The 25774-nt window shown below is 39.6% G+C and overlaps 1 protein-coding gene across 1 annotated transcript in view; it reads left to right on the top strand.

Annotated features, from left to right (window-relative positions):
- The window catches only part of LOC108608123 (laminin subunit alpha-2), a 71641-nt gene that overhangs the window by 44129 nt on the left and 1738 nt on the right, over window positions 1-25774 (top strand). Inside the window, 9 exon segments of the mRNA XM_033294971.1 lie at window positions 18162-19521; window positions 19578-19833; window positions 20255-20651; window positions 20704-21733; window positions 22282-22939; window positions 23004-23741; window positions 23838-24120; window positions 24179-24329; window positions 24390-25047. Coding sequence (XP_033150862.1) covers window positions 18162-19521; window positions 19578-19833; window positions 20255-20651; window positions 20704-21733; window positions 22282-22939; window positions 23004-23741; window positions 23838-24120; window positions 24179-24329; window positions 24390-25047 — 5531 coding nt within the window.

Genomic DNA, 25774 nt, shown 5'->3' with positions numbered 1-25774 from the left:
GTTGTTGAAATACGCTGCTGCAAGTGATGATTGGCTTAGACAGCCATGATGATTAATGTTGGCCACTGCACAGATTTATGGATGAGCAGCGGCGTCAGCAGTTCAGCTCTGACCCAACTAGTTTCATATTCTGGGAATGCTAATAGAGCTGCAACTGCTTGACTTCACTTCCCGGAACAAAGTCTCAACGCCTTACAGTAGTTAGGCTTTGTCTTTCGCTTCTCTTGTTCTTTCATTTTTGGGTGCCTTACTTTGCTATTTGCTCAACTGACAGATAAAAGTTACAAGATGTTGATGATGATGATGACGATTTACCATTAAGTATATTACATTGCAACAAAACGAAGCGAGGCTGTGTGGCTTTGTTTATTTTGTACATGTCGTCGCCTGATAAGCTAGGAATGTGCTTAATTATAGTTTACACCCTTTTTATCATGGCCTGGCTGGTAAATAATGTTCGCCTAAACTGAGAATTTATGACTCAACTAAGTTTGTGGCGCGTGTTGCCAAAAAAACAAAAAAACGCAACAGACATCAAACATATATAATCAAAAGGCGGTAATCCAATTAAATGTCTCAGACCACAGAGCAGCTGACCCAATTAGCTGCGCTCCTTGGCGTACAACTTGAAAGCGGCGGCGGCGGCGCCTCTCCATTGTTCTCGCTCTCTGTCTCTCTGGGCAGGCTGCTAAAAAACAAGATCTAACTATGCGGAGTTAAAAAACGAAAACAACAAAAAGATCGCATCAAGTTTGATCTAACGGCCGCCCTGCATCTCTCTTTGGCTTTGCTCTGCGTTTCAAATTGTAGATCAAAGATCAAGCAAAGCAAAAATAAACTTAAATTGGCATACCAAAAGCTGAAGCCAAAGCCACAAAGACCCCAAGGGGCAGCACCGAGCAGAAACTCGGTTACCCTATGATTTTAGTTGCTTGTGTTTTCGATTTTCCTTCTATTTTTCTTTTTACGATGCCACCAGAAATTCGCTGGTGTTGCTGTGTGCGCACTTAAATAGCAAAATAAAGTATATATAATATTTGGCAATGTCCAATAAAATGTTTATAGCTGCCTTAAGTCCAATTTCGCAATTGAACATAAATCTCAATTGCCGCGCAGCTCACACACACATATGGCTTTTGTCTTAAGGATCGCAACGCTGTTAATCGATCGAGATCGCGCGCTGCAATTTTTAATTCAATTTTAATTGCTTGCTCAAGTCGCTAGGCTGGCGCCCAAGTGTCACTCAAATCAACGGCACATCACAGTTTGAAAGTCTGTGCAGCTGCAGCAGCAACAGCGACAAGTGCCTTGCGGCAAAGACAAGTGCAACAAAATGATTGAGACAACTACAAGTGTGTGTGTCTGTGTGTGTGTGTGTGCTGTTTATTCAAATGCATATGAGTGCTACTTTCTATGCTCCGAATGGTTATGGACCCTTTCCCATGGCAGCGACACACACGATTAATCACAGAAGCCACGATTGCTGATGCTTATCGACTAGAGATGCATAAGCTTGACATCAAGTTAAGGCTAAACAATGCAACTTGAACTCTTAGACCTAAAACTTTGGTAGATCATGCTGTGTGCGATCTTGACAATCAAGATCAATATCATGCCATTACAATATTTGTACAAGCCAAAGCCAAAGCGTCTACACAGAATTTAACTCTCGACTCCAAGACTTTCCAACATACTCACATTCAACTGAGAGTTGGCTGCCAGCCCAAGGGCCAACAACAATAACAACAATGGCAATGCCAATGCCAATGCTAAGCAGTTGAAATTTTAGAAAACGAATTACAAATACTCTACTAATTTATAAATGGCAGGATCAAGTTCAGTTTAAGCTCGATATCCAAATGTAGTAAGCATTATTCAAAAGCAAGAAATTTGAACAAATTTGGCAAATAAATAAAATAAAATAAAGAAATAATAAAATCTGTCTTAGCCGAAAGCAAAACCAAGCTGATTTTTGGATGGCTCGAGATTGATTTGACCTTCGGGGCCACTGCAGATGAAGACAAAAATCGTACAAGTTTGAAGAAAGATAATGAAGTATTGATAAATAGACAGTCTTATGCGTTAAAATTAACTTAGCTATGTCCTCCAATAATTACTATAATTTCTATATGCTCAAAATAATAAATATCTCATTAATTAATAGTACAAGATCGAGCAATACATTCAGTAAAAGTTATATAAACATACGTAGCTAACAAAATATCTTATATAGAGCAATTAGTATTCATTTACAAATTCGCTGAAGTTGGATTCATAAAAATTACTACAATAGATGATTGTTTACAGATTGCTTATAAAAAATGCTTACTTTATTAATAAATTATTACATTATTGTATACTTAAAACCTTTTCATAAAGTTTGTAATTTTTCCTCAAAATATATTCGTCATAAGAAAGTTATAGTAGCCTGTCGTCTTGTAGACTATAAACAAACTTAGAAGCGGTATGTTAAACAAATTAGTCTGAGCAAGGCCTATAGGCCCTCGCCTGCTGTCTGGGGCTGGGGCTGGGACTGGGACTGGGCTTGACTTGGCTTGGCCGGAAAATGCTATAATTATGCAATTCCTCAAAGGCGCTGACGGTGGTCTAGCTCTCGCCCGCTCTTGCTCTCTGCCTTGCTCACACGATTGTCATATGCCAGACATATAATCTGCAAGCGTTGCGCCTTTTGTGTGTGGAGCGAAGGGAGGAGGAGTGTTGAAGGGGCAAAACAGAAATTATTGACTAGCAGTCATGAGTTTAGGCCTTCAAGTAAATTGCCGTAAATCTTTATTTGTGCAGCTACTTAAGGCTCGAAACTCAGGCTCACGTTACTGCAGTCTACACAAACTCAGAGTTGAGGTTAACAAGCCGCCAGCGATTAAGTCATTTCTTATGTGTGCTCATTATTTTTGTGATTTTTCTTTTTGCGCCGAGACATGCGTAGCGTTTGCTACTGGGCTTGTGGCAGTTGCCGCTTAACCCGTTGCAATTTTTTAATGTCGCAGCCCCCCGAAATTTAATGCCAGACAAACTTGTTTGCAATTCCTATGCGCAACTTTGTTAGTAAAATATTTGTATAAGTTATACGATGCTGCGTTTGTATTTACGTATTTGTTCTAATTGGAAACGACAAAGCTATAATAAGCTGATCTTTATTTTTAACACTCGACTGATTTTGGAAACATTTTGGCTTATTAAATGATATCGGATTACTTTTAACTGCTTCCAAAAATTGCCACTGACAATTTGAGCTTCTGTTTCGTATATTTTATATCATTAACAAATCTTTCAGTCCAGTCACATTTCCCTGACCTACATAGTTCTCAGCCCAAAAGCTTTCACAACTCTCCCGCTGAGCGAGCCATATACATGCCATATATCCCGGTTATAATCTCGAGTAAATTGCACAACTCACATGAAGCTCATCGACAACAGCAACATAAAATGTTCAGCTCTAGTTGCAAAAAAATTAATGTCTTTATAAATAAAATTGATGTACGTGCTTTCCGGCTGCTTTGGACGCCACAAGTCAAATCATTAACATATATTTTCCAATTGCAAAAACCAAACATTTCAATTGTAATTGCAATTGTAATTGTGTAATAAAAATGTGGGGGGAACAAATCGAAAGAAAAACAAATAAATTACTTGCGCTGATTTCTATAAGTCGCAACATGTGGCCGCTCACGCTTGAGACTGATCAAACGGATCAACGGGTGGGTTGGTTGTTGCTTTTTGGAGCACTGCGAGATATTAAAATAGTTTATGTGCAACACTTGTTCAAGAGATTTAACTATTTGATTTAGATGTTGGCAAATGCTCAACAGCTTCGATAATTGGGTTACAAAGTGTGAATGAATGCATTAGCTGAATCCATGTGCGAACTGAAGCCTGCAAATTGGCTGCTAAAAAGTTGCAAGCACCTGGATTACTTAAAACCATCTGCGAGTTAGAGACTAGAGTTTTGAATAAGAACTAGAGCATTGTAAGAGGTTGATTTTAGTACAAGATTTGATAATTTACATATTAAAAGCTCATTCTAAAAAACTCTTAAATCTAGATTACTAAATATATTTTCATATTTCAAGTTTGTTTCAATTAAATTTATCCCAGGCCATTTATTTCTGGATAATAAAATAATTCAAAAATATTTACTATAATGAATTGAATTTCATAAAACATTTAAACGCTTCTCATTTTAATGTTAAAAGTCAATAAAAACAACAAATAAAAAGTTTTTCTGGAAATTATTTTATAGAATAATTAAAAAAAAAATAATAATAACAGAGATCGAAATTAAATCATAAAGAATATTAAACATAATAGGCTATTGGTTTTCTAATTTTTGAATGCTACTATCCTAACAATTATTTTATTTGAGCACCAAAAACGGGAACACCTATAGTGTTTGGTCTGAATTTTAGATAGATTCTGACGTCTTATATTTTTAATGCAATATATATTATATATATTTAATCTAGGCCAACAACTTTCGTGGTGTGTCATCAACAGCTGTAAGAAATTTTTGAATTTAGTTACTCTTTCGAAAAAAACTAAGCAATTTTAAAATTTGCTTAAGCAAAACTATTTTTTTGTTAAGTGTTTTGTATGTTTTGGCGCTCAAGCTCAATTAACTTCATTAAACTTTTTACATTTTACAAAAACGTCTGTCTACCTGTAGTTAAACCCATGTCAAAAGGCTTGAACTGAAATATTTCGCGTCACTTACAAAAGCTTCGCACCGCCAGCCACATTCAATTCAATTAAACCCAATTTAAGAATTAATTATATACGCATACAATTCTGACATATTTCAAGTTTTTATTACATTAATATGGCACTAAACTGTCAGTGCATCAAGCACTTCAAGTTGCCGTAAGTTACACTTGAGGTAAACGGCCCTGCAGGTAAACCCGGGCCACAAATTTAATTGTAATGCGAGAAATTTAAATTAGGTAGCCGGCTCGGCCAGACCGGACCAGACATGGCTCAACAATGACTAAGATACCTTAGCGGCAACAACAACAACAACAAATTATGAAAAAACAACAAAACAAAATTGTTTCATTTTATTTTTACTTTTGACTTGTTTGCTGTTGAACACAAAAAAGATCAAATAACGCCAAGCCGCCAAATTTCAATGGAAAACAAAAGCTTACTTATTTCAAATTTGTTGGGCTCTTTCCTGGGGCATAAACTAATTTTCCAACAACAAAAAAAAAATCCAATGACCCTCTGTGTAGTAATATAGCAAATGCAGACTCATTTTGCTTATTTGTCAGTTCATGTTTTGATTATAGACGCTCATAGGTTTATGCTAACAATTTTATAGCAAAAAGATCTTTTGAGCTTTTTTCCATGCGCGAATACAATACAAAATTTATTACATCACGAACTGTTTGTTTGCCTTTTGGTTCTCTCTCCAGATCTACTTTGTAGTTTATGAACTTCTAATGTCGTTTTGTTTGTGTTTGGTTTTGTTTTTTTCGTTTTGCAGCTGCGCTTCCTAGAAAATAATGCTCAGCTAAATGTTGATGATAGCATCCTCTTATAGATAGACGATTTTTATAATAAAGTTTTCGACTCAAGTTTACGACATTGGCGCTGCAAATTTATGTCGCTCAAAGCTCAAAGGTTGCTGAGAAACTTTCGAAGCAACGACAACTGTTGCTGACTTGTAGTCTAAACAAATTTGTAACACATTTGTGAAAACTTGTGCGCTATTTATTGTCTAAATATACTAATTAGCTTGCCCCACACTCACACTCACACTCACACTCAGTTGTTTATCTGAATTGTTTATGGGTTATTTGCCAATTGTCAAAAGTTCTGTGGGCAACTTGTTGATTTTTTAATGTAAAGCAAGCAATTTATGTGAACTAATTGGGCTGAGTAATTTCACTATTAATAGCCAAGGCTGATGCATACTCTATAAATAATAAATTGCTGCAGCTAACACTTCATAAATATTTAAAATAAATCAGCCTAACGCGATTTTCTATTTAAACAAAAGCGTGTGGAAAATGTTTACAAAAATGTGTGAAAATTCAATGAAAGGCAGCAGCAGCAGCAGCAGTTACTAATTACAAAAGAAAAAGTTTTTCTACAAAAATATGTCAGCAACTGACAAACGAACTGTCAAAATGACAAAAACGTCAATAAAGTCAAGTAAGCAGCAGCAGCAACAACAACGACTGATCAATTTTCGAATAACAACAACCACAACAACAACAGCAATAGGCTGGCTGCATCTATGCATTTATCTAGTCTGCATAACACACACGTTGCCGCATGCGCTGCAGCAACAGCAACGGCAACAACAGCAATATGCATTGCCGCAGGGCAACATGTTGCAGCAACATCAAACAACTAGTGTAAATAGCAGTGTAAATATCAATATAAGCAGCAATTTCAATGAAATTGTCAGCGCCACGGCCATGGCGACAGCCACAACAACAAAAACAACAACAACAGCAGCAGCAACAACAAGACGCAAATGGCGTCGCAAATTTCCCTACGCCAGCAATCGACATATAAACAGCAGCAACATTGGCAGTAAGCGGCGTAAGCTGTTGCGCCCAGCGCATTATCAGCGCAACGTGACGCATGCAACGCGCACAACAACAGCAATGGCAACGGCAACAGTTGCTGCCAGCGCTAGTGCAACAACAGCAACAACACTGATACCAAAGATAAAACAACAACAGCAGCAACACTATAGCTATCGCACACGCTTGCAAACGAGCTGTTCGAGCAACAAGCAGCAGCAGCAGCAACATGCAACGGGCTTCAGGCACCAGCAGCAGCTAGCAACAAGCAGCAACGCATTGTAGCCATAACACCGCGACCACAGCAGCAGCAACATGGTTTTGCATTAGTGCCAGCCAGTTACTATCAGCAACTCAACAACAGCAACCACAGCAACTATTTGGCAAATCTTAGGCCAGGCACAGCAACAGCAGCAACACATTCTAATACACCCCAGCAACAACAACATATTGCTTTATAGCAATCTGAATGCCATACCGCCCTGTCCGCCTGGCCTATTGCCCACAACGTCAGTGCGTCTGATGCCGCAACATTATAGACCGCTACCTCCACCAACAGCAACAGCTACAACAACATCAGCAGCAACAGCAACAGCAACGAGAGTCACACAGCAACGCTCGAGGCAACGCGGTAAGCAAATCCTCTCAAGCCACTCACCATACGCTTAATTGTCGCCACGCATGCCAGCTTGAGGAAAAGGTGTTAATTACGCTAATAAAAAATTGCATTCGCCCCGTTTATGGCATTTAATGTGTTTCACTTAAATGGCCAGCAAATAACCTCAGCTCGGCTCAGTGGCGGCGGCGGCGCCACAATTGCCAGCCAACAATAATTACCCCCCGCGGGCGACGACAGGCTTAGAAAGCCTGCCTAATTGGCCAATGCCAATGGCTAGCGTCGCCAAATTGTGCAAAGAGATTGCAAGCAGCAAGCAGCAAGAGTTATCAACGCTGCTAAAAATAAATAGAATTATAGCAATTACTTAGTTTTTTATTTACTGCCTGACCTAGTACAATCTTATTGCCAATTTATTGATTATTGATTGATTTTTTTTTTGTTGTGCTTATATCATTCAGCAAATTTGCAAGCAAATCGAATTACACATGCATTAAAAACGCTTTTAAAATTGTTTTGCCTGCAAATTGGATTGCTGCATATATATTGATAGATTGAACAACTGGCGCCTGTTGCGCCTGCGCTCAATTAGCATAACTGACAAACGACAACGTGCAGCGACTTGACCGCGCATACACTGAGAACAATATGCTAGTCAATTGCATTTGTAGTTTCAAATTGAGCATAAAAAAATATGCAAAGTAAAGGCAGTTCTCGGAAAATCAACTAAAACATATTATCTATTTCCTGAAATTCAACAAGCCTTAAGCCTTAGTTAGATTACAATTGGGAAAAGGCTGGGCAATAACTTAATAACGCATTTTAATAACCTTTCCGTCTTTAAATTGCTTTAAAAAAAAACTAATCTACGACTTCTGGAATGCTTGAATGTATATTTCATATAAATATATATTAATATTATTACAGTTAAAGTGAGAGTCTTACTTAAGGAGATAAAAAGAATGACAATATCAGAAATTATGTGTGAAATGAACATAAGATAATAGATAATTAATTATGCTCTAATATAATGTTTTCTTCATTTTCGATTTATGTATGCTGCGTTCAATTTATTCAATTATTTTTTTCGCTCTGTGTATATTTTTGTAGGCGCCAACCAGCTAGAGCTTTTGACTAGTTTAGTAAGCAAATTATATACTATTTTTTTTTTTTTGTAGCTGCTCAAATGACTAGCGTATCTTTTGAACTGGCAACTTTAAATGCGATTAAGCGCTTTATTCAAAGTTTGACGAATGCATTAGTCTAGGCCAGACCAACTACTTCGTTAAAGTCAATCTAGATCGCATTGCTATAAAATGCAGTCAGTTGCGCTTATATTTTTACTCATCACTGCTCCAGTGATTGCACAAGTAACTATAACTAACTTTAGTGCATAACAATTATAACAAGCATTGCAGCCGCAGCATAATTTTTTATTAATAGACACTGATCAAACGCGATCTCTCGACAGAGCCAGACCATATTTAGAGCTAATAGCTAACATTGCTTATAAGCTTTTGGCCACATGTGAAAACTGTCGAGAGCTTCACTTTCAAGACTGGAAACCGCGGTAATATAACCCACACCCAAGTTTTAAGTTTGCACAATTATGAATTTGTTTTATTACTCTGAATGCAGCCTAAGCGCCACGCCCCCAAGAGGATACACGCTTAAATTTGGCAATAAATTTATAGCAACGTTTAGTGTTTAATTACAGCGAAACGTGCCCCGAGCAAGAAACAATAAGCGCACTAATTGCGCTCGAGTAACAACAACAACAAAAATATAAAAACAAAGCAGAAAAACCTCCAAAAAGTATCGTAAAAATACGAGTTTATAACTCGTAACAAAGCTAAGCATGTAAGTGTAGCAAATGGACAGGCAAACAAAAGTAAAGCAAACAAACAAAAGTAAGACAAATGACAAATGCAAGTGTCGCACTCGTAGACAAGATCGTTGTTGACTTGACATTAAGCTGCAGTGCCTCTCAAACTGTAAGCCCCCACAGTCAAGGCGCTCTTGCAGCATTGTCATATTTAATGGATTAACAGACATTCCAAAAAAAATGTGTTATTTTTATAAAAATTTATGAAGATTTTTTTTAAGATTTCACAAGCAACACAAAATTTATCTTAACTATTATTTAACATTTTAATTTTCATTTCAATTGACCAAAAATTAAGATGAGCAATTTAGAATATTTCTGCGTAGAAAACTTAATAAAATTCGACTATATTAATAAATTTTAACTAATAAAACAAGAGACTGTAATAAAATTATAAAAATTTAATTCTAAAGCTTTTCTTCAATTTTGTATTATTTATTTTTGACTAATTTTATAAAAAATTACATCTTCCGATTTATATATTTACCACTGATTTATTCTGAAATTTAAATCATTCTTTTCTATACAATCTTACACTATATAGAATGTTATTTGCATTACAACTTTAGATCGATAGCAGCAATGAAAATTTCTACTTACATCTTGTGTTTGTGTTTTCCCCTTCATTTCTAAAGATAAACATAAACACAAACTTTGCGGCAGGCACTCGATCAACACTCATTTCTTTCAGTTGCAACTTTGCCACTCGATGTTATGCCAACTTCTTTGACGCATCAACTGCCAAGCTAAAAAGTTGCCGTTTCATTTAAACTGCCGCGTTCGTTGTTTACGCATCAATAACAGCAACAACATCAAATACAATGCGCAGGCAATGCCAACAAAAAATCATTTGAAGTGCATAGATCAAAGTGACCGAGGCGCCAGTCTGTTGGTCTTAGCCCGATGCACCAGGCATTGCAGCTCGTCTGTGACCTTAGACAACCCGGCATACATTTTTTGTGGGGGGCATTCATAACTCCATTTCATATAATAAGTATTTAGGCAAATATGAAAACGTGACTTGCAGCAATTGCAGGTTTAGTTTACAATGTTGACATTGTTGCAACATGCTCTGAACTCTGAACTGCCCAAGCCGAGTTAAGATGTAACTGTTTGCCGAGTTAGAGACAGAAGAAGAAAAGTGAAATTTTGTTAAAAGCATTTCTCCAGCGCTGATTAACCTCATTTCCTAACACAATTAACCACAATGGAACTCTCTAGCTATCAGCACCACACGTGGTCCCACCACAAAGGTTTCGTATTTCCGGTATTTTTTCGTATCTGCTGCTTTTAATTGGAATTTGATTTACAATGCACAACTTGCATATGCATTGGTATCTCTATCTGTTTGCAGTCTTTAACGCTAATTTGACATTCATTAGTAACTTTATATATATATTTTACTCCAGCGACTCATTAACATATGTCTAATCAGTATCGAAATGCTTTAGCTTATCTCAATATGATTTTCACAGCACTTATCGCCAAACGCTTGTCACAACAAGCGCGGCAACACCTTAAAAATTGTTGCGTTTATTTAAATAGCAAAAAAAAAAAGCAACAAAAATAAATGCGGCAATTTTAAAGTTGAGCATTTTTTTTTGCGTCGTTAATATAATTTCCTTGCATTTGAATTATGCTTTGCCATTAAAATAAATTCAAATAGAAACACGTTTTAATGTGTTGTTAACTATCGTATAGCAAATAATTTGATAGCCTTTAGTGCATTGCAAAGTGTATTTTGTAGTCGGCAGCGTTTGATATGTTTCTTCAATTTTATTTAATGCCATTACACAAACGAGTTAGCTTTAATCAGATTTAATGAAAATTGAATAATAAATATTATCAAGCACAAAATTGTGCAAAAATTACAGCTGCCTGGTTATGCGATTGGCAGGCAACAGTGGGTTAATGTTTTTTATGCACAGAAGCTGATTACAGCAGATTGGAAAAATTGCAAAAGCTACGACTTTAATGTCTAGGCATTAGCAAAGATATTGTTGGCGATATAAGCGAGCATTAAATTGATTTAATGCGCTTCCGATAAATTTCAATTTATAGCATAATGGAAATGCCATTGACTAAAACCAAAATTGTTTAAAGGTCTGCCGTATTGTTGTTCAATTCAAATTCACAGCTGTTCACACCAAGTGTGTAAATTATGGCGCGACCATTTGCATTTGCACATTAACAAAACCAATCGAGACAATTTCAATTGGCCAATAAAATAGAAAAACGTGTTGCATCTTTCTAACCGTGCAAACAACTTTCACACCTGACTACGTCTTACTGGCCAAGAGCAGCAGCTGCTTCTCACGTATTTAAAAGCCAGACTATCCTACGATGCCATAAAAACGTCAAATTGCATTTTATTTCAATTAACGAAACTATTTGCCCAAAAAAGCAAAAGGCCGCTAAATAAAACCTGATATGCTCCAAAAATTATGCACGCTATCGAGCCAAGTCGGCAGCAGCAGCAGCAGCAGCCGTTGGTGTTGCCAACGCTAAAGACCAAAGACTCCACCAACTGAAAACACTTTGGGGCGCATTGTCGAGGGAGTTGCTTAAATGTTTGATAGTTGCGTTTAAATTAAAAATACATGTCGCAAATAAAGATAAGAAATTGCCAGACAAAAGCTTCGAATTTTAATTAAAAGCGCATACAAAAAATGTTTGGAAATTGCCAAATAAATTTGGTAAAGTGCTTGGCTAACGTTTTTAATGATTTTCTTTGATTTTCAACAGTAATTATAAATTCCAATTCAAATTTTATAACATCACTGATTACACTGTTTTGTAGCCTTAACTCTTACAATTCATTTACCAACTGTCGGTCGGTGTTGGTGTTTATGTTGCTCCTAATGTTGTTGCTTATCTAGTTGCTGTTGTTGTCGCGGCCTGCCAACATGCAACAGACACACCCACAACAATCGCGAAACAACAAAAAGTCTGACACACACATGCATGTCGCATGTTGAGCGAAACTGGCAGACAAACAGGCAGACAGCCAGACCAGACCAATGCTATACTAAATGCCCAGACCTATGTACCATATGTAGATTTGTGTGTGTGTGTGTGTTGCACACACCCAAATGGAGCGCTGGAGTCTGGGTGCGAAATTCATAGCTGGGCTGGTCGAAACAGTTACGGCCAAGTGACAGGAAATGCAATTTGAACCCGCCAAAACATTTGACGGCGTTATATTTTGATCGGCGAAAGCGTGCACAGTTAAGGCCAGGCTTAAATGGCTATAAGGTTTTGCTGGGTGTAGCCAAAAATAGTCTGGCAGGCTTAATAGGCTTTGCTTAATTAAGCTTGAACGCACCTTCGAACTTAGGGCCTACGACTTAACTTTCGAAAGAATAAAGCAGAAAACATAAGATGCGCCCAATGATACTATATATACTATATTTTAAAGAAAGAAAATATTATTAGATTATGTGTGAGCAACAAAAAAAAAAACACACCCCAAACAATCAAAATTTGTTTGAATAAATTAAAACAATTATATTCGATTATTAATGCAGAATTTCTGAATATTTTTAATTATTGCAACGTATAATTATAATTTAATTGATAAGTAAATCTAATCGCAACTAAAAACCTATTGATTAAGCTTTAACTTTTTTATACATCAAATTAGTATTTTATTTATAAACTTCCTATGATTTTTATATACAAGATTACCTCTCTAGAAGCTTTAGTTTGTCTCTCCTAGGAGAGTCAAAGAATTGCTACCGTTTATAAAAGAAAAGTCTTAAAATGTACATCCTTGTACATCTCTCAAAAGTTTGGCTTGGTCTGAGCTTTTTTGAATTGCTATAGCAGTTCTGAAAATATTCACATATTCAATCTTAACACAACATACTATTTCATATGAAAGCCCAAAACAGGGACAAATAATTATGGAAACTCAATAACTATTGCTCAGCCTCAACATTTGATGTGCCGCCAACGCCAATTGCATAAATTTGCACGCACTAAACTGTCAACGGGCAAATCTGCCATAAATAAATTTCAATATTATTAATATATATTTTTTTGGGTTGCATTGGGGCGCGCCTCTGTGAATTTGGCACGGAGCTTGCAGCATGTGAATGTGACATTTACAAAATGCTTTTCATATTTTTCGAGTGCTGCAATCCAATCTATTTCGCTGGCTGTATAATTTATGTTTCCTGGCATTGCAGTTTGCAGTAAAAATTGTGTTTATTTCTTGAAAGCCAAACACAACTAGCTGCTTGTCTCATTATTCAATGACAAGCAGCTGAAATAAAAGGAACGTTAAGGTTGGCGCATTTAAAATGCAAATTAATGCGCCATTCATTAGCGCCTAAGCAATCCATCATTTGTGCGCAGTTTGACAAGCACTGGCAAAAGGTCAACGCGTCTCGAATCGATTGCCAAGTTATTACAAATATTGCAACATGCCACGATTAATTCATGTCGGGCTTTAATATCAAAGTTTATGCTCGCATTATAAATTTGCATATGATTTTCCACTTGTCTTGAGCTCATTGCTTCAACTCCAAACTCACTAAATGGCTAAAAATAAAATCACTAAATTTCAAACTAGATATAGACAAAAAAAATATGCTCAAGTTTTATGTTATGCATAATTTAGTTTCCAAGACATTTTAACGCTGTCTATGAACACATAAACTCAAACACTTGCCATTTTGGCAGACAGGCGGATTAGTTGGCATTACGAATGTGCAAGAATTTTGACAGCAAAATGGATTAACATAAAGTATACAGATTATAAAAAATATACTCAGAAAGTGAACACTCTTAAATATTTTCACATACCAGATGGCAACTTAATATATCAAATTTGTAATTCATAAAAAGTAACATAACGTTTTATGTTCAGAAATCAGAAAAATATAAATTAAATCTTAATGAAGTCCTCAACATATTTTAGCTTATTTAAATAGTAATAACAAGCACTTACCCAAATATGATTGGGATATAATGTGATTAATTAAATTTTTAATTTTTGTTAAGAACATTTAATTCTATTAAATGCTTTTGTGTAATAACAAATTTGGATTTTACAGTCGATTGTTATTATTGAAAATATATAAAAAGTAATTTTAGAAAATCTAAGCAAAATTATGGACCTATATATATACAAGTAAATTAAGTGAGTGCGAAAATTTAAAAATATTCAGATTCCAACAATTTTCTTTCCACTCATACTCTCTTCATTGATTAAAACAAAGTTTGACGTAATAATAAACAACAACAGAGAATTTTATTATAAGCTAATGTATGTTAAGAACTCTCAAACAGGTAGCAAAGCTCTAGTAGTTTTTTTTTAATTAAGTCAACACCGCAGCGAAATGTTGGCAATAAATTGCATATAAGCCAAAATTTAAATGTTAGCACTTCTATAGCTGCCGCCTATCTAACAGACGCCATGTGCAAATGCAAACACCGTCAACCGTTTATTATGACTAAAAAAAAAACTAAAATGCTATAATTAATTTTTCTATTATAGTCGTGATGTAGCAGACAGAGCACGGCAGAGCAGAGCAGGCAGTCAAATACAATTTCCTGCGCGAAGTTTAAACATTCGATTAATTTATGGCGCGCACGAAAACAATCGACCGCAAACGTCTCTTTGAGTCTGTGGCGACTATTATGACGCTAACGCTGCCCAGTTTGATCAAAGTGAGCATAAATAATATAGCCAGGCTCGGACGAGTGTCTGGGGCAAGCTGAAGCTGGTTTAAGAGCAGAGCAGCTCCAGCTCCAGCAGCGGCCTGTTCGGTATCAAAATATATGCAAACGGGTTAATTAACTACGAAATTTTCTTAGCGTTAAGGCTACGTGAGGCTGTTAAAAGAAAGAGAGAAAAAACACAGCCGGGTGGTCGTTACCTCCCCACACCCACACACACACACAAACACCAGAGCGCACACAGTTTAGTTTCGCTAGAGATCTTTCTTTTACTCGCAGTGGGGGGTGAGGGGCTGTGTTAATGCATGTAGGTCGGCCTGTGGGCGACTAACGAGACAAAAGTAACAACAACAACAAGAACAACAACAACTGCTGTAAACGCATTAAGCCTACAATACGAGTTACTTATACGAATGGCAGTTGCCGTTGGCCAACTTGCATTTTGACATTTCAAATGTCAACTTACACATAAATCTTACCCCGCTCGCCAGTTTGGTCACTAAGTCTAAATTGGCCTGGCCACCAATCAGTAAGTCAGTCAGTCATGCAGTAGTCACAAGTCAACGCATTGGCTTTAGATTGTTATCGTCATTGCCAACAAATGCTTAATTGCCGTTTGATTTGTAGACAACGTTAACGATTTGAATGCACTTTTTAAAATTATTACACTGCCTTTTGATTGATAGAGACTTAAAAAAGAGTATACAATATTCTATTTTTGTGGCAGCAGTGGTTAAAAATTTGCTGCTGTTGATTGGAGATTTATGATAATTGATTGACCGCGTTGGCGCGCGTATACATTTTTTCTAAGCGCATTGCGCATACGCAACGTTGTCTGCAACTGTGCAATGTATAAATCATTTAATCAATATTTTGTCATGTCCAAAGTGAAAAACTGCAACACATGCGCTACATTTTTTGAAAATAAATAAATTGTATAACAATTTTTTTCTTATATAGTTTGTCAACAATTACGCCGTCAATTTAGCTGAGCTGAGTATTTATGGCATTTAAAAAATTATTATTATTTTATTGTAAATTTATGGGTCTCAGAGGTTGACTTCTGTGCAAGTTCAAGTGTTTTTCAATTAACTAAAGTCACACGAGCATAAAAACTGCGTCTGCCCACATTGCTAGGGTTAACACCCATGCAAATGCAATGCATGTTTAAATTTTACGCACATATGCATTAAGAACCGTTAAAATCAACGGAAGTGCACTTTAACTGCCCACCACAAACATCAGTTGAGTTGCCTCCACAAAAAGTCTCTGACCATCGAGCAGAGACCAAACTTGGCAGCAGCCAAACCAAAAGCAGTTAACAAAACGTGCGCATTAATAAGAGTTGAAAGAGTGAAGAAATAAGATAGAGACACAAACAAAGCAGATTGTCAATAAAACTGAATTAAACAAGCCGCGCAGAGTCCCACACTCTAACTCAACTGTGGGTGTCTCTGGCTGCTGCTGCACAGTGACTCTCAAACTGTAAGCATGACAAACGCATTTTGAAGCTTCGGCAGCCGCTTCACGCTTCATTTTAATGACATCATTTGCCTTTTGTCTCGCTACATTTGATTGAAACTCTTATTGACAACGCTAAAATACACGTATATATGGTACGTATGGTAAATGTTTATGAAAATCGTAGAAACTACAAGTTGCTCTAACCTTTCTCCAGCCACGAGTTGTGCCTACTCGTTCATTCATGAAAATGCAAATCTCAAGACAAGCCACTTGACAGCTGCTGCAGCACTCAACCGACTGCAGCCAAGTGCCTCAAGGCGCTGCCAGCTCCGTCCTACTCCAGTGCATCAAATGCTCCTTGACAACATGCGCTAAAAACATAAAAAACCCCAGTCGAACTACTATCTCTCCCTGTGTCGCGTGCTATGCATGTTCATATTTATGTATGGACGATTACTTTGCACGTTTCTCTTACTGCAGCCGAGGTATATCGAGTTGCATATGCAAGTGGTAACTTTTTGAAAAATATAATAATCTACCAAAATCTGAGCAATATATCTGATCAATTTATATTATATATATATATATTACAAAAAGCGGCTTAGTTTCATGTATCTAGTAAAATTAATTAGAATTCCACGTCTACTAATTAAATATTTGTCTTTAGAGAGACTAAATAAAGAAATAAATAAAATTATTATTTAAAATCAGCTGTTCTTCAATAATTCAATCATTATTTGCGACAAAAATATATAACTCAAATCCAAATATTCTTCAAGATTTTGTATGGTTTTGGCTTGATAAAAAAGAAAACCATTTTTATTTTGGATCTTAACATTTATTAAAGAGTCTTATTTTGCTGTAATTTACATTATTGAAGTGACTTATGACTTACTTTATTTTAATTTTTAAAATTTATCCTAAATTTAAAAACCATAGCGCATGCAAAATTTCGCAGCTAAAAACAAAAATTTGTTAGCATATTATTTTTTTAATAGATCGCGCAATCAATTTTGAAAATGTTTTGCGTTGGTTTTACCGGATTTATGAATGAATTTATTTTTGTATAAGCTTTGCGAAAAGAAAAACAAAATACGCTAGACAGACTTGTCTGCCTCGTCTATGCAGCGCCCCTTTCCCCTCGACTGCACTGTCTACATAGCAAGTTTTTCTTTGGCGTCGCGCATTTGTCGTTTGTCGCCCGGTCTAAGGAAACTCTAGGCAAGATGTGGGCGGTTTATGGTGGCCTGCCTACGCGCAACCCACAAAACGACCAACTAACTGGCGAATCTCTTTTTTTTCGCTTTGCTTGTTGCCTATAAAATTTGTTGGTTGTCGTTGGCTCCAGATGCTGATGGAAGTGATCCCAAAAATGAATAATAAACCGCAGCGAAAGGAAAGTGCTTTGCCCTTGAATTGCAAATTACAAAAATAATGTGCGTACTAAAAGTAAAAGAAATGCAAAAGAGGGTTTATTTGCTCAAAGACTGCAATGAGAGTTTCTTGAATTTTGAAAAATGTTAAGATCTTTCTATGCTTTTGCGCTGTTAAATCCTCAATCCATTTTAGGACGCTCGTAAAAAATGTACAGCTCTAAAGTTACTTTTTTAGGGTAATTGAAACCCAAATCCGCAATCGAAAAATAGTACCATAGTTTTCCAGATTATACTTTTCAAATAGCTTTTGATTTTTCATACACTTTGACATTTTGTATTTAATTTGATATCTAATAAAAAAAATAAATAAATAAAAATTAAACAAGCAGACCATCAAATGATTATCTTATAATTTAAACTTAAACAGTACTGCAGGAAATGTTTTTTAAAGTTACTTTTCGAAAAGTTATCAAATAGGTTAACTTGCTGAGTTTCCAGAATCTCATTTAAACTGTATTGAGTTTGTACTGATTGAATTAATTTAATTTGACCTTATTTAAATACCAAATTTGTTTTTCTTGCAGATTGCCAATGCAGCGCTGTTGGGTCCTTGTCGAGCGCCTGCGACAAGCGAACAGGACAGTGCTCCTGCCTGCTGAACGTGGCGGGAAGACGCTGCGACAAGTGCAAGGCGGGCCACTGGAATCTGACGCAGGGCCAGGGCTGTCAGGATTGCCAGTGCGATGCGCATGGCGCGCGTAGTCGCGAGTGCAACCCTTGGACGGGACAATGCGATTGCAAGATAGGCGTTGGAGGACGCCACTGCAATGAATGCACAGAAGGTTTCTTTGGCTTCAGCACCGAGGGCTGCCAGCGTTGCGCTGCTTGTGCCGCCGAGGGACAGGTGTGTGATCCACTCAATGGACGCTGCATTTGCCCCAAATTCACACGCGGCCTGGGCTGTGCGCAGTGCGTGCCTGGGACTTGGGGCTGGCAGGCACGTTTGGGTTGCCGCGAGTGTGCTTGCCATTACATTGGCTCCATTGGACAGCAGTGTGCAGCGGTTGGTGGACAGTGTCAGTGCCGCGAGGGCTACGCCGGACGCACGTGCAACAGCTGCGCAGTGGGCTTCTTTGGCTTTCCGGAATGTCGTCGCTGCAATTGCGATGTGGCCGGCTCTTTTACGCAACCTGATGGGCTCATAGCCTGTGACTCCAATGGGCAGTGTCCTTGCAAGAGCTTGGTGGTGGGCCTGAAGTGCGACACCTGCATGCAGAGCACCTTTGGACTGTCTGTGCTGAATCCTGAGGGCTGCACGCGCTGCTTTTGCTTTGGCCGCGCCGCAGAGTGTGAGCAGAGCGAGCTCTCCTGGGGTCACATACGCATGGCAGAGGCGCGAAATCTCAGCGTGCAACAGCTGCGACCCCAGCACGTGCCCAATGGCGAATTCGAGTACATTGTGGTGCTGCAAATGGCCGGCAGCGTCTCCCATCGCGAAGATGCTGAAATACAGCATATGAATGACCTTAGCTTAGTGCCTCGCTCCACCGGCAATGTGTCCATTGGCGCCTACACGCAGTTCCATCAGCCATTGTACTTCCAACTGCCGCCGCAATTCTATGGCGATCGCACGCGTAGCTATGGCGGCTATTTGTATTTCACGCTGCTCACTGAGGGTGCCCAGACGCCCTTGGAGCGCAAGGTCCTGGCCCAATATCCTTTGGTGCAGTTGCATGCGCACTCCAAGCTCGTGCTGGACTTTTATGAGTACGAGGAGTTTGAGTATTCGTTGAATGTTACGCATCGTGTACCCCTGCATGAATCCTACTGGAAATATCATCACAACAGCCAGGCTGTGGATCGAAGCACGCTCATGGCTGCTCTCCAAAATGTTCGCCACATATTTCTGCGCGCCTTTACCTTTGCCGATTTCCAGCAAGTAGTGTAAGTATTTGCGGATCATCTAAAGCTTCCATTAATATTTATATTTCCTTCATTAGCTTGCAAAATGTGCACATGGATGCCGCGATATTTGTTGAAGGCTCCACTAATCTCTTGGCCAAAGGTGTGGAGCGTTGCAAGTGCCCGAAACGCTTTGATGGCTTATCCTGCCAGGATCCGGGTCGTTCGTTTTATCGCTGGCGCAATACCAGCGATGTGGAGAGCGTTTTCATTGAGGACCTCATTGGACGCGCAGCTCCTTGTTATTGCAACGGACGCAGCAATGAGTGCGATCGGGAAACTGGCGTTTGCGTGGTAAGTCCAAAATATTCCACTCAAACAATATGAAAATAAGTTATCAAACGTAATTGTTGGATATCGATATCGATAACAACACTACTAATTGGCTCAGCATAAATTGACTGAAATTTAATTCTTTTATGTACAGAAGGCCTTAATTGTTTACCAATCTGAATGTCAATTGCCGTATTACGTATCTTAGTTTTATTGAAGCTATGAAATTTGAATAAAATTAATAGATAATATTCAATGTTAATTAAATTTAAAGAAACTGTATTCATTTTGAATTCAATTTCCAAATAGTTCGGTATGAATGCAAGCTGAGCCATTTTGATTTAAATTCAATTTAGATTTAGGCGTTTAACAGCACTGTTACCAACACTGTAGACAAAGCAAGAATCAGCTGTTAAAAATGTATTAAAATTTAAATTCGCAGAATTGCCGAGAGAACAGTGGCGGCGAGCACTGCCAGCAATGTGCAGAAGGATTCTTTGGTGATCCCAATGCACGACATGGCTGTCAGGCTTGTCCTTGCCCGGAAACAAATCGAAACTTTGCTCGCGGCTGCAATATGCGTGAGGGCGAGGTCAGCTGCGTCTGCAAGCCAGGATATACGGGTCGTCTGTGCGAGCGCTGCCGCCAAGGATACTTTGGAAACCCCATGCTCTATCCCAATAGCAGCTGCGAGGCCTGCAACTGCAATCCGGATGGCATCAAAGAGGAGGGCTGCAATGTGGAGACGGGTCAATGCTATTGCCGCGAGGGCGTAACGGGACTAAAGTGCAACAAGTGCATTGCCGAGCGCACACATCTGGTGGAGCAAGGCTGCAAAGGTAAGCAGCATAGTAAATTTAAATACAATTGTTTATAACTTGTTCCTTTTAGTTTGCGACAATTGCACTTTGCTGCTGCTGGACTATGTGGAGCTGGTGGGACACAAACTGCGTCGCGGCCTGCACAATATGGACCTGACGGGCATACCAGCGCCTTATCTAAAACTGTCAGAATATGAGCGCGCCTATGACAACTGGCAAATGCGACAGCTGGACTACAGCCAGGCGAGGCAGCTGCTGCTTGGCTATGACAGTGCAGCGCTGCTTAAGCTGGATGCGCATGCCGAGAACAACAAGTTCCAATCACGCAAAGCTCTAGCAACCGCAGGCAAGCGCCTGTTTGCACTGGACTCTATGCATGAGGCGGGCTTGGTGCTGCTGAAAGATATTGGCGCCACGCGATCGGATATAGTGAAAACGCTTTGGAGTCTACGCAACTATGGCCAAGGTGCGCAGCATTTGAGCTTGCCGACGGCACTGAAACAGGCGCGTTTCTATCTGCAAGCCATACAGCAGCATCATCAGCTGGTGCAACATATACGCGGCAGCAACACTTGCGCCTGGGAGCAATTCTACAGCAATGGCAATGCCTCCGATGCGGCATATGACCAGCAGGCGCGTTTGGAAAAGCTTTGGCGTGATATGAATCAAACTAACTATCGTGTCTCAGATATGCGTCTGCTTATAGACAGCACTCAGGAAATGGCAAGTGGGGCAGAGGACAGTCTCGAGCATGTGCGTAACCTAAGTGGCCATCTATCGGAGCAGTATGAGCAACTGCAGCAGCTGGATGGACACATCAAACAACAGTTGGATGAGCGTTATGTCAGCCAAGGCGAGCAGCTGCTGCAAGAGGCTAGCAATGGGCTAAGCAGACTGGCAGAGCAGCGTGTACAGTTGGCCGACTCAGCTGAGCAGTTGAATGGCTCGCTTTTCAATCAATTGGAATTGCAGCGCGAGGTTCGCAAGCATTGGCTGCCCAAGGCGGAGAAGCATGCGGAGCGGCTGCTAGAGCGTTCCAATGAGTATGCTCGTCAGTTTCAACCTACGAGGAATGCAGCACGCATTGCCTTGTTGGCAAGGTGAGTAATGTATCTCGATAGCCTTTTCTCCGATACTAAGCACAATCTGAAAGCCATTTGTAAACTAATCTGTATACAGAAGCTATCAAAATATCTCCACCTCTTTGAGCTCTGCAAATGGAACAAATAATTCTTATGAGCCGCATCCTATTTCCAATGATAATGAGTGGGAATCAACCTTGCACGGAGATGTTTGAATTCTCTCTCTAACAATCAAATAAATAATTTTAAATACAAAATTCTTGGATTAGTCGATGTTATCTTCGGTTGTTGTCGTTTGCAGCTGGCTGGAACTTTTTTGGCCACTTCATAAATAATTTATGCCATTGTTACCTGTGTTCTAGACATAGATAAATCCATATATCAAGGAATTCTATTTGTAGTACCAAAGTTAAAAAAAAAAACTCGCTGAGCAACTTCGTAATCGAATTATTCTAATAGCTGTTATACATAGATCAGTTGCCAGATTGTGCCTCAATTTGACTTTAAAAAAACCTAAGGTTATCTCTTATGGTTTCTCATACTTATTTAATTTATTTGTATTGCAGCTCCGCCCACAGCAACATTTCGAATGCCATAGCGGCTGCACACCAGGCCTCTCTGCTCTCGAAGGAACGCGTCTATGAGGCGCAGAGCACACTTTATCCCAGCGATGGCAGCTCCATGATTGAGCTGGCCAAGCACTCGCTGCAACGCTCCAAGCAGCTGCAGCGTGAGGCGCTGCAGCAAATGCAAAGCTCGACGCTGCTCAAGGCCAAACTGCAGCAGCAGGAGCAGCAAGTGGATGGCATCAAGCGCACCATAATTGAGACGAGCCAGCGCAACAACAACATCAGCAGTCAACAGCAGTTGCTGGCCAACAGCTCGTCCAGGCGACATGCACAGGAGAGCATGCAGCTGGCTGAGCAGACCAGCGAGCAAATGCATGCGGAGCTGCGGCAAGCGCGTGAGCTGCAACAGTCCATACAACATATGCGCAAGTCCTTTGCCATGCTGGAGCCTGATTGGGAAATAAAGTTGGGCATGGCTGAGGAGAATATTTCGCTGACGAAAACAAATCTGCGACTGGCAAATGTCTCGCTGAGCTACATAGAGCAGCAGGCGGAGAAGGAGCAGCAAGTGTTTGAGGTGTGGAACAATACAATGGCACAGCAGCTGCAGCAGCTGAGGGATCAAATCGCCAAGGCGCGACATGCAGCGGAAGCGGTAAAATGCTAAAACTAATGCTAAATTCAAAAATGATTTCTTATGCGTTTGCTTTGCCTTGCAGATTGATGTCTCGCTGGAGTCGTTGGGTCCCAAATGCAGTCGCATCTATTTGCCCGTTAGCTATGGCCTGAGCACTTCCAACTCGCTGCGTCTGAGCTTTGCTCTATCAAATCACATGGGCAACTCGCCGCTGTTGCATGTGCAGGGCAGCGATGGACGCCACATTACGCTGGAGCTGTACAAACGACGCGTGCGTCTTATTTGGAATCTAGGGGGCAGCACTGCAACCATAACTCACCCACTGGAAGTGCAAACACGTGATCCCAAGTACGACGATGCCTGGTATCAAGTGGAGGCCAATCGCACGCTCAACTTGGGCAGTCTCTTGGTGCGGCGCATGAATAACTTTGGCAGCTTTGTGTATGCGGCACCGATTACGGGCTCCACTGATGCGGAACATACGCGTTTCTATCAGTCGCCCAAAGAGCGCATTTTACTCGGTGGCCATGCCAGCAAGGAGCTAACGCCGGGCTTAAATGTGGTCGTGCATCAGGTGGAGGTGGACAACAAGCCGCTGGGCCTGTGGAACTTTATTGGCAGCGAGGGACGTTGCGGTGGCGCCATGATTGGCGCTCGAGAATCTTTGGCCAGCTCGGCAGCAAGACATTTCAATGGCCTGGGCTATGCACAGCTGCGCACTAGACCACGCCCCTATCGCAAGAATCTATTTGCACTGCAGATGACCTTCCGCACCTTGGATGAGAATGCGCTGCTCTTCCTAGCGATTGATGACAAGAATGTAAGTAGCTCAGTAATAAACAATAAATCACTTAAAAATTATATAACTTATGATTAGAGTCCTGGCATTAATTAATTTTATGTTTATTTTATATAGAATCGCTCGGTATCCGTTACGTTGAGTCGTGGCCGCATTATGTTCCGCATTGACTATGGCGAAGAGTCCAAGCTGGAGATAAACACCACCAAGAAGTATAACACTGGGCAGTGGATTAAAATTGAGGCGGCCAGAGAGTTCTCCATGCGACGCAGCACTGAGAATGGCATGCTGCGTGTTAATAACGATCGCGCCATCTCTGGTGCGCCCACGTTGCCAGTAAAGAGTCATATGTTGCCCGATCTATCCAAGGCTATGTACTATTTGGGCGGTGTGCCACCTGGTAAGCATGCGAGTTACACAATTATTACAATTACTTTGCTAATTTGATTGCTTTTCAGGCTTTACTTCGGGCACAACTAAAGCACCAGGCGCTGATAATCCCTTCCTAGGCTGCATGATGGATCTGCAGGTAAATGGCGAGACTTATGATCCGCTGGAAAGCTCCACTTACTTTGGCGTCGAAGCATCCTGCAAGGATATGATCACCAAGTAAGCCCACAACACAAATACTAATATTTCTGTAACTCATTTGAAACTCCTGCTACACAGAGCGGGATTCTCTGGCAATGGTTACCTGGAGTTGCCTTCCCAAACATTACGCAAGCGCGCCAACACAGGCTTAGTCTTCCGCACTTTGCAGCCGGACTGTCTGCTACTCCTGGCTGCCTATCCACCTGAAGTGCTTAGCGACTACGATGCCAAGGATATCAAGGGCAACTATTCGATGAGCTTGATTGATGGTCAGCTGCAAGTTTGGATAAATTCCGGTCGCAGTTTTGTCAAGCTGCACTCGAACAAAAGCCAGCTGAACGATGGCGAACTGCACGTTATAAATCTGATCAAGACGGGACGCAAATTGGAATTAATGGTGGATGATGAGCTGCAAGATGTGCGCAGCCTGAGCGGCTCGCCATCGCTGGTGAGCTTGCCCCAAGAGGCGGGCGGTCTCTACATAGGAGGTGCGCCTGAATATGAAAGCTACGCACCACTGGCGCCCACATTTGTCAAACTCGCTGGCGCTGTGCGTGATGTGGTGTTCAACAATCGCACTGTGAACTTTAATGATGCATTGACCTTTTCTAATGTGCAAATTGGTCGCAACGGTCCCGTCATGGGCAGTCTGAGTGGTGGACTCTATGATGTGCTGCTCAAGACTGAGCCCATGATTGGCAAGAGCTTTACAGCCTCTCCAGAAGGCTGCAAGCGGGTGAGTTGTTAACTTAATTTCGTTTCGTGGCTTGGTTTTGTCATATAAGCATTTTGGTTTAAGGCAGAGTTTGCATGTAAATATATTTAAGCTAACGCTAAACATGATCAATTTAAATGTTTCTTTCTGTTTTTATAGGATTTTAGTTGCTAAGCAACGCTAAAAGCTGCCAGCTAAAGCTCTTTTGTATACTAATTTCGGCTTAAAAGCTTACTAAACATTGTGGTCTACATGTGGATTAATTAAAACAAAAACATCACAAGACAATAACTATAACTATAAGCAACTTAAGTCTGCCAAAAGCGCTCACAATAAGTTTAAGCTAGTTCTTAAGCCAAAGGTTTAGTTTGCTGTGGTGGTCCTTGAGCCTAACGCATATTTAATAACCAAACTATTTGTAAATATTTCATACAACATTTTTATATACATATTAAGCTCTTAACAGAACAATTTAGATTTTAAGCATTTTCTAAACACTTTTATCATCTACTATATACATTTGCTTTATGTTCACTCATCAACGCTTTGTGTACGTTTTTGCTTTCATCAATGTAACTTTTTTATGCGCTCTGCAACTTTCTTTTAACTACATAAATTGTTAATACATTTTTGCGTTTTTAATAAAAACAAATAACAAACAAAAAAGAAAAGAATCGACTGAACAAATATCATACCAGCGTTTTTTAATTTTAACTCATTAAATAAAACAAATAAGCTCACGCAGCTC

This window comes from Drosophila busckii, chromosome 2L (genome assembly GCF_011750605.1).
Source record: "Drosophila busckii strain San Diego stock center, stock number 13000-0081.31 chromosome 2L, ASM1175060v1, whole genome shotgun sequence".
Taxonomy (NCBI): domain Eukaryota; kingdom Metazoa; phylum Arthropoda; class Insecta; order Diptera; family Drosophilidae; genus Drosophila; species Drosophila busckii.
The sequence above is the reverse complement of the archived record's forward strand: the minus strand, read 5'-3'. Positions and strand labels throughout refer to the sequence as shown.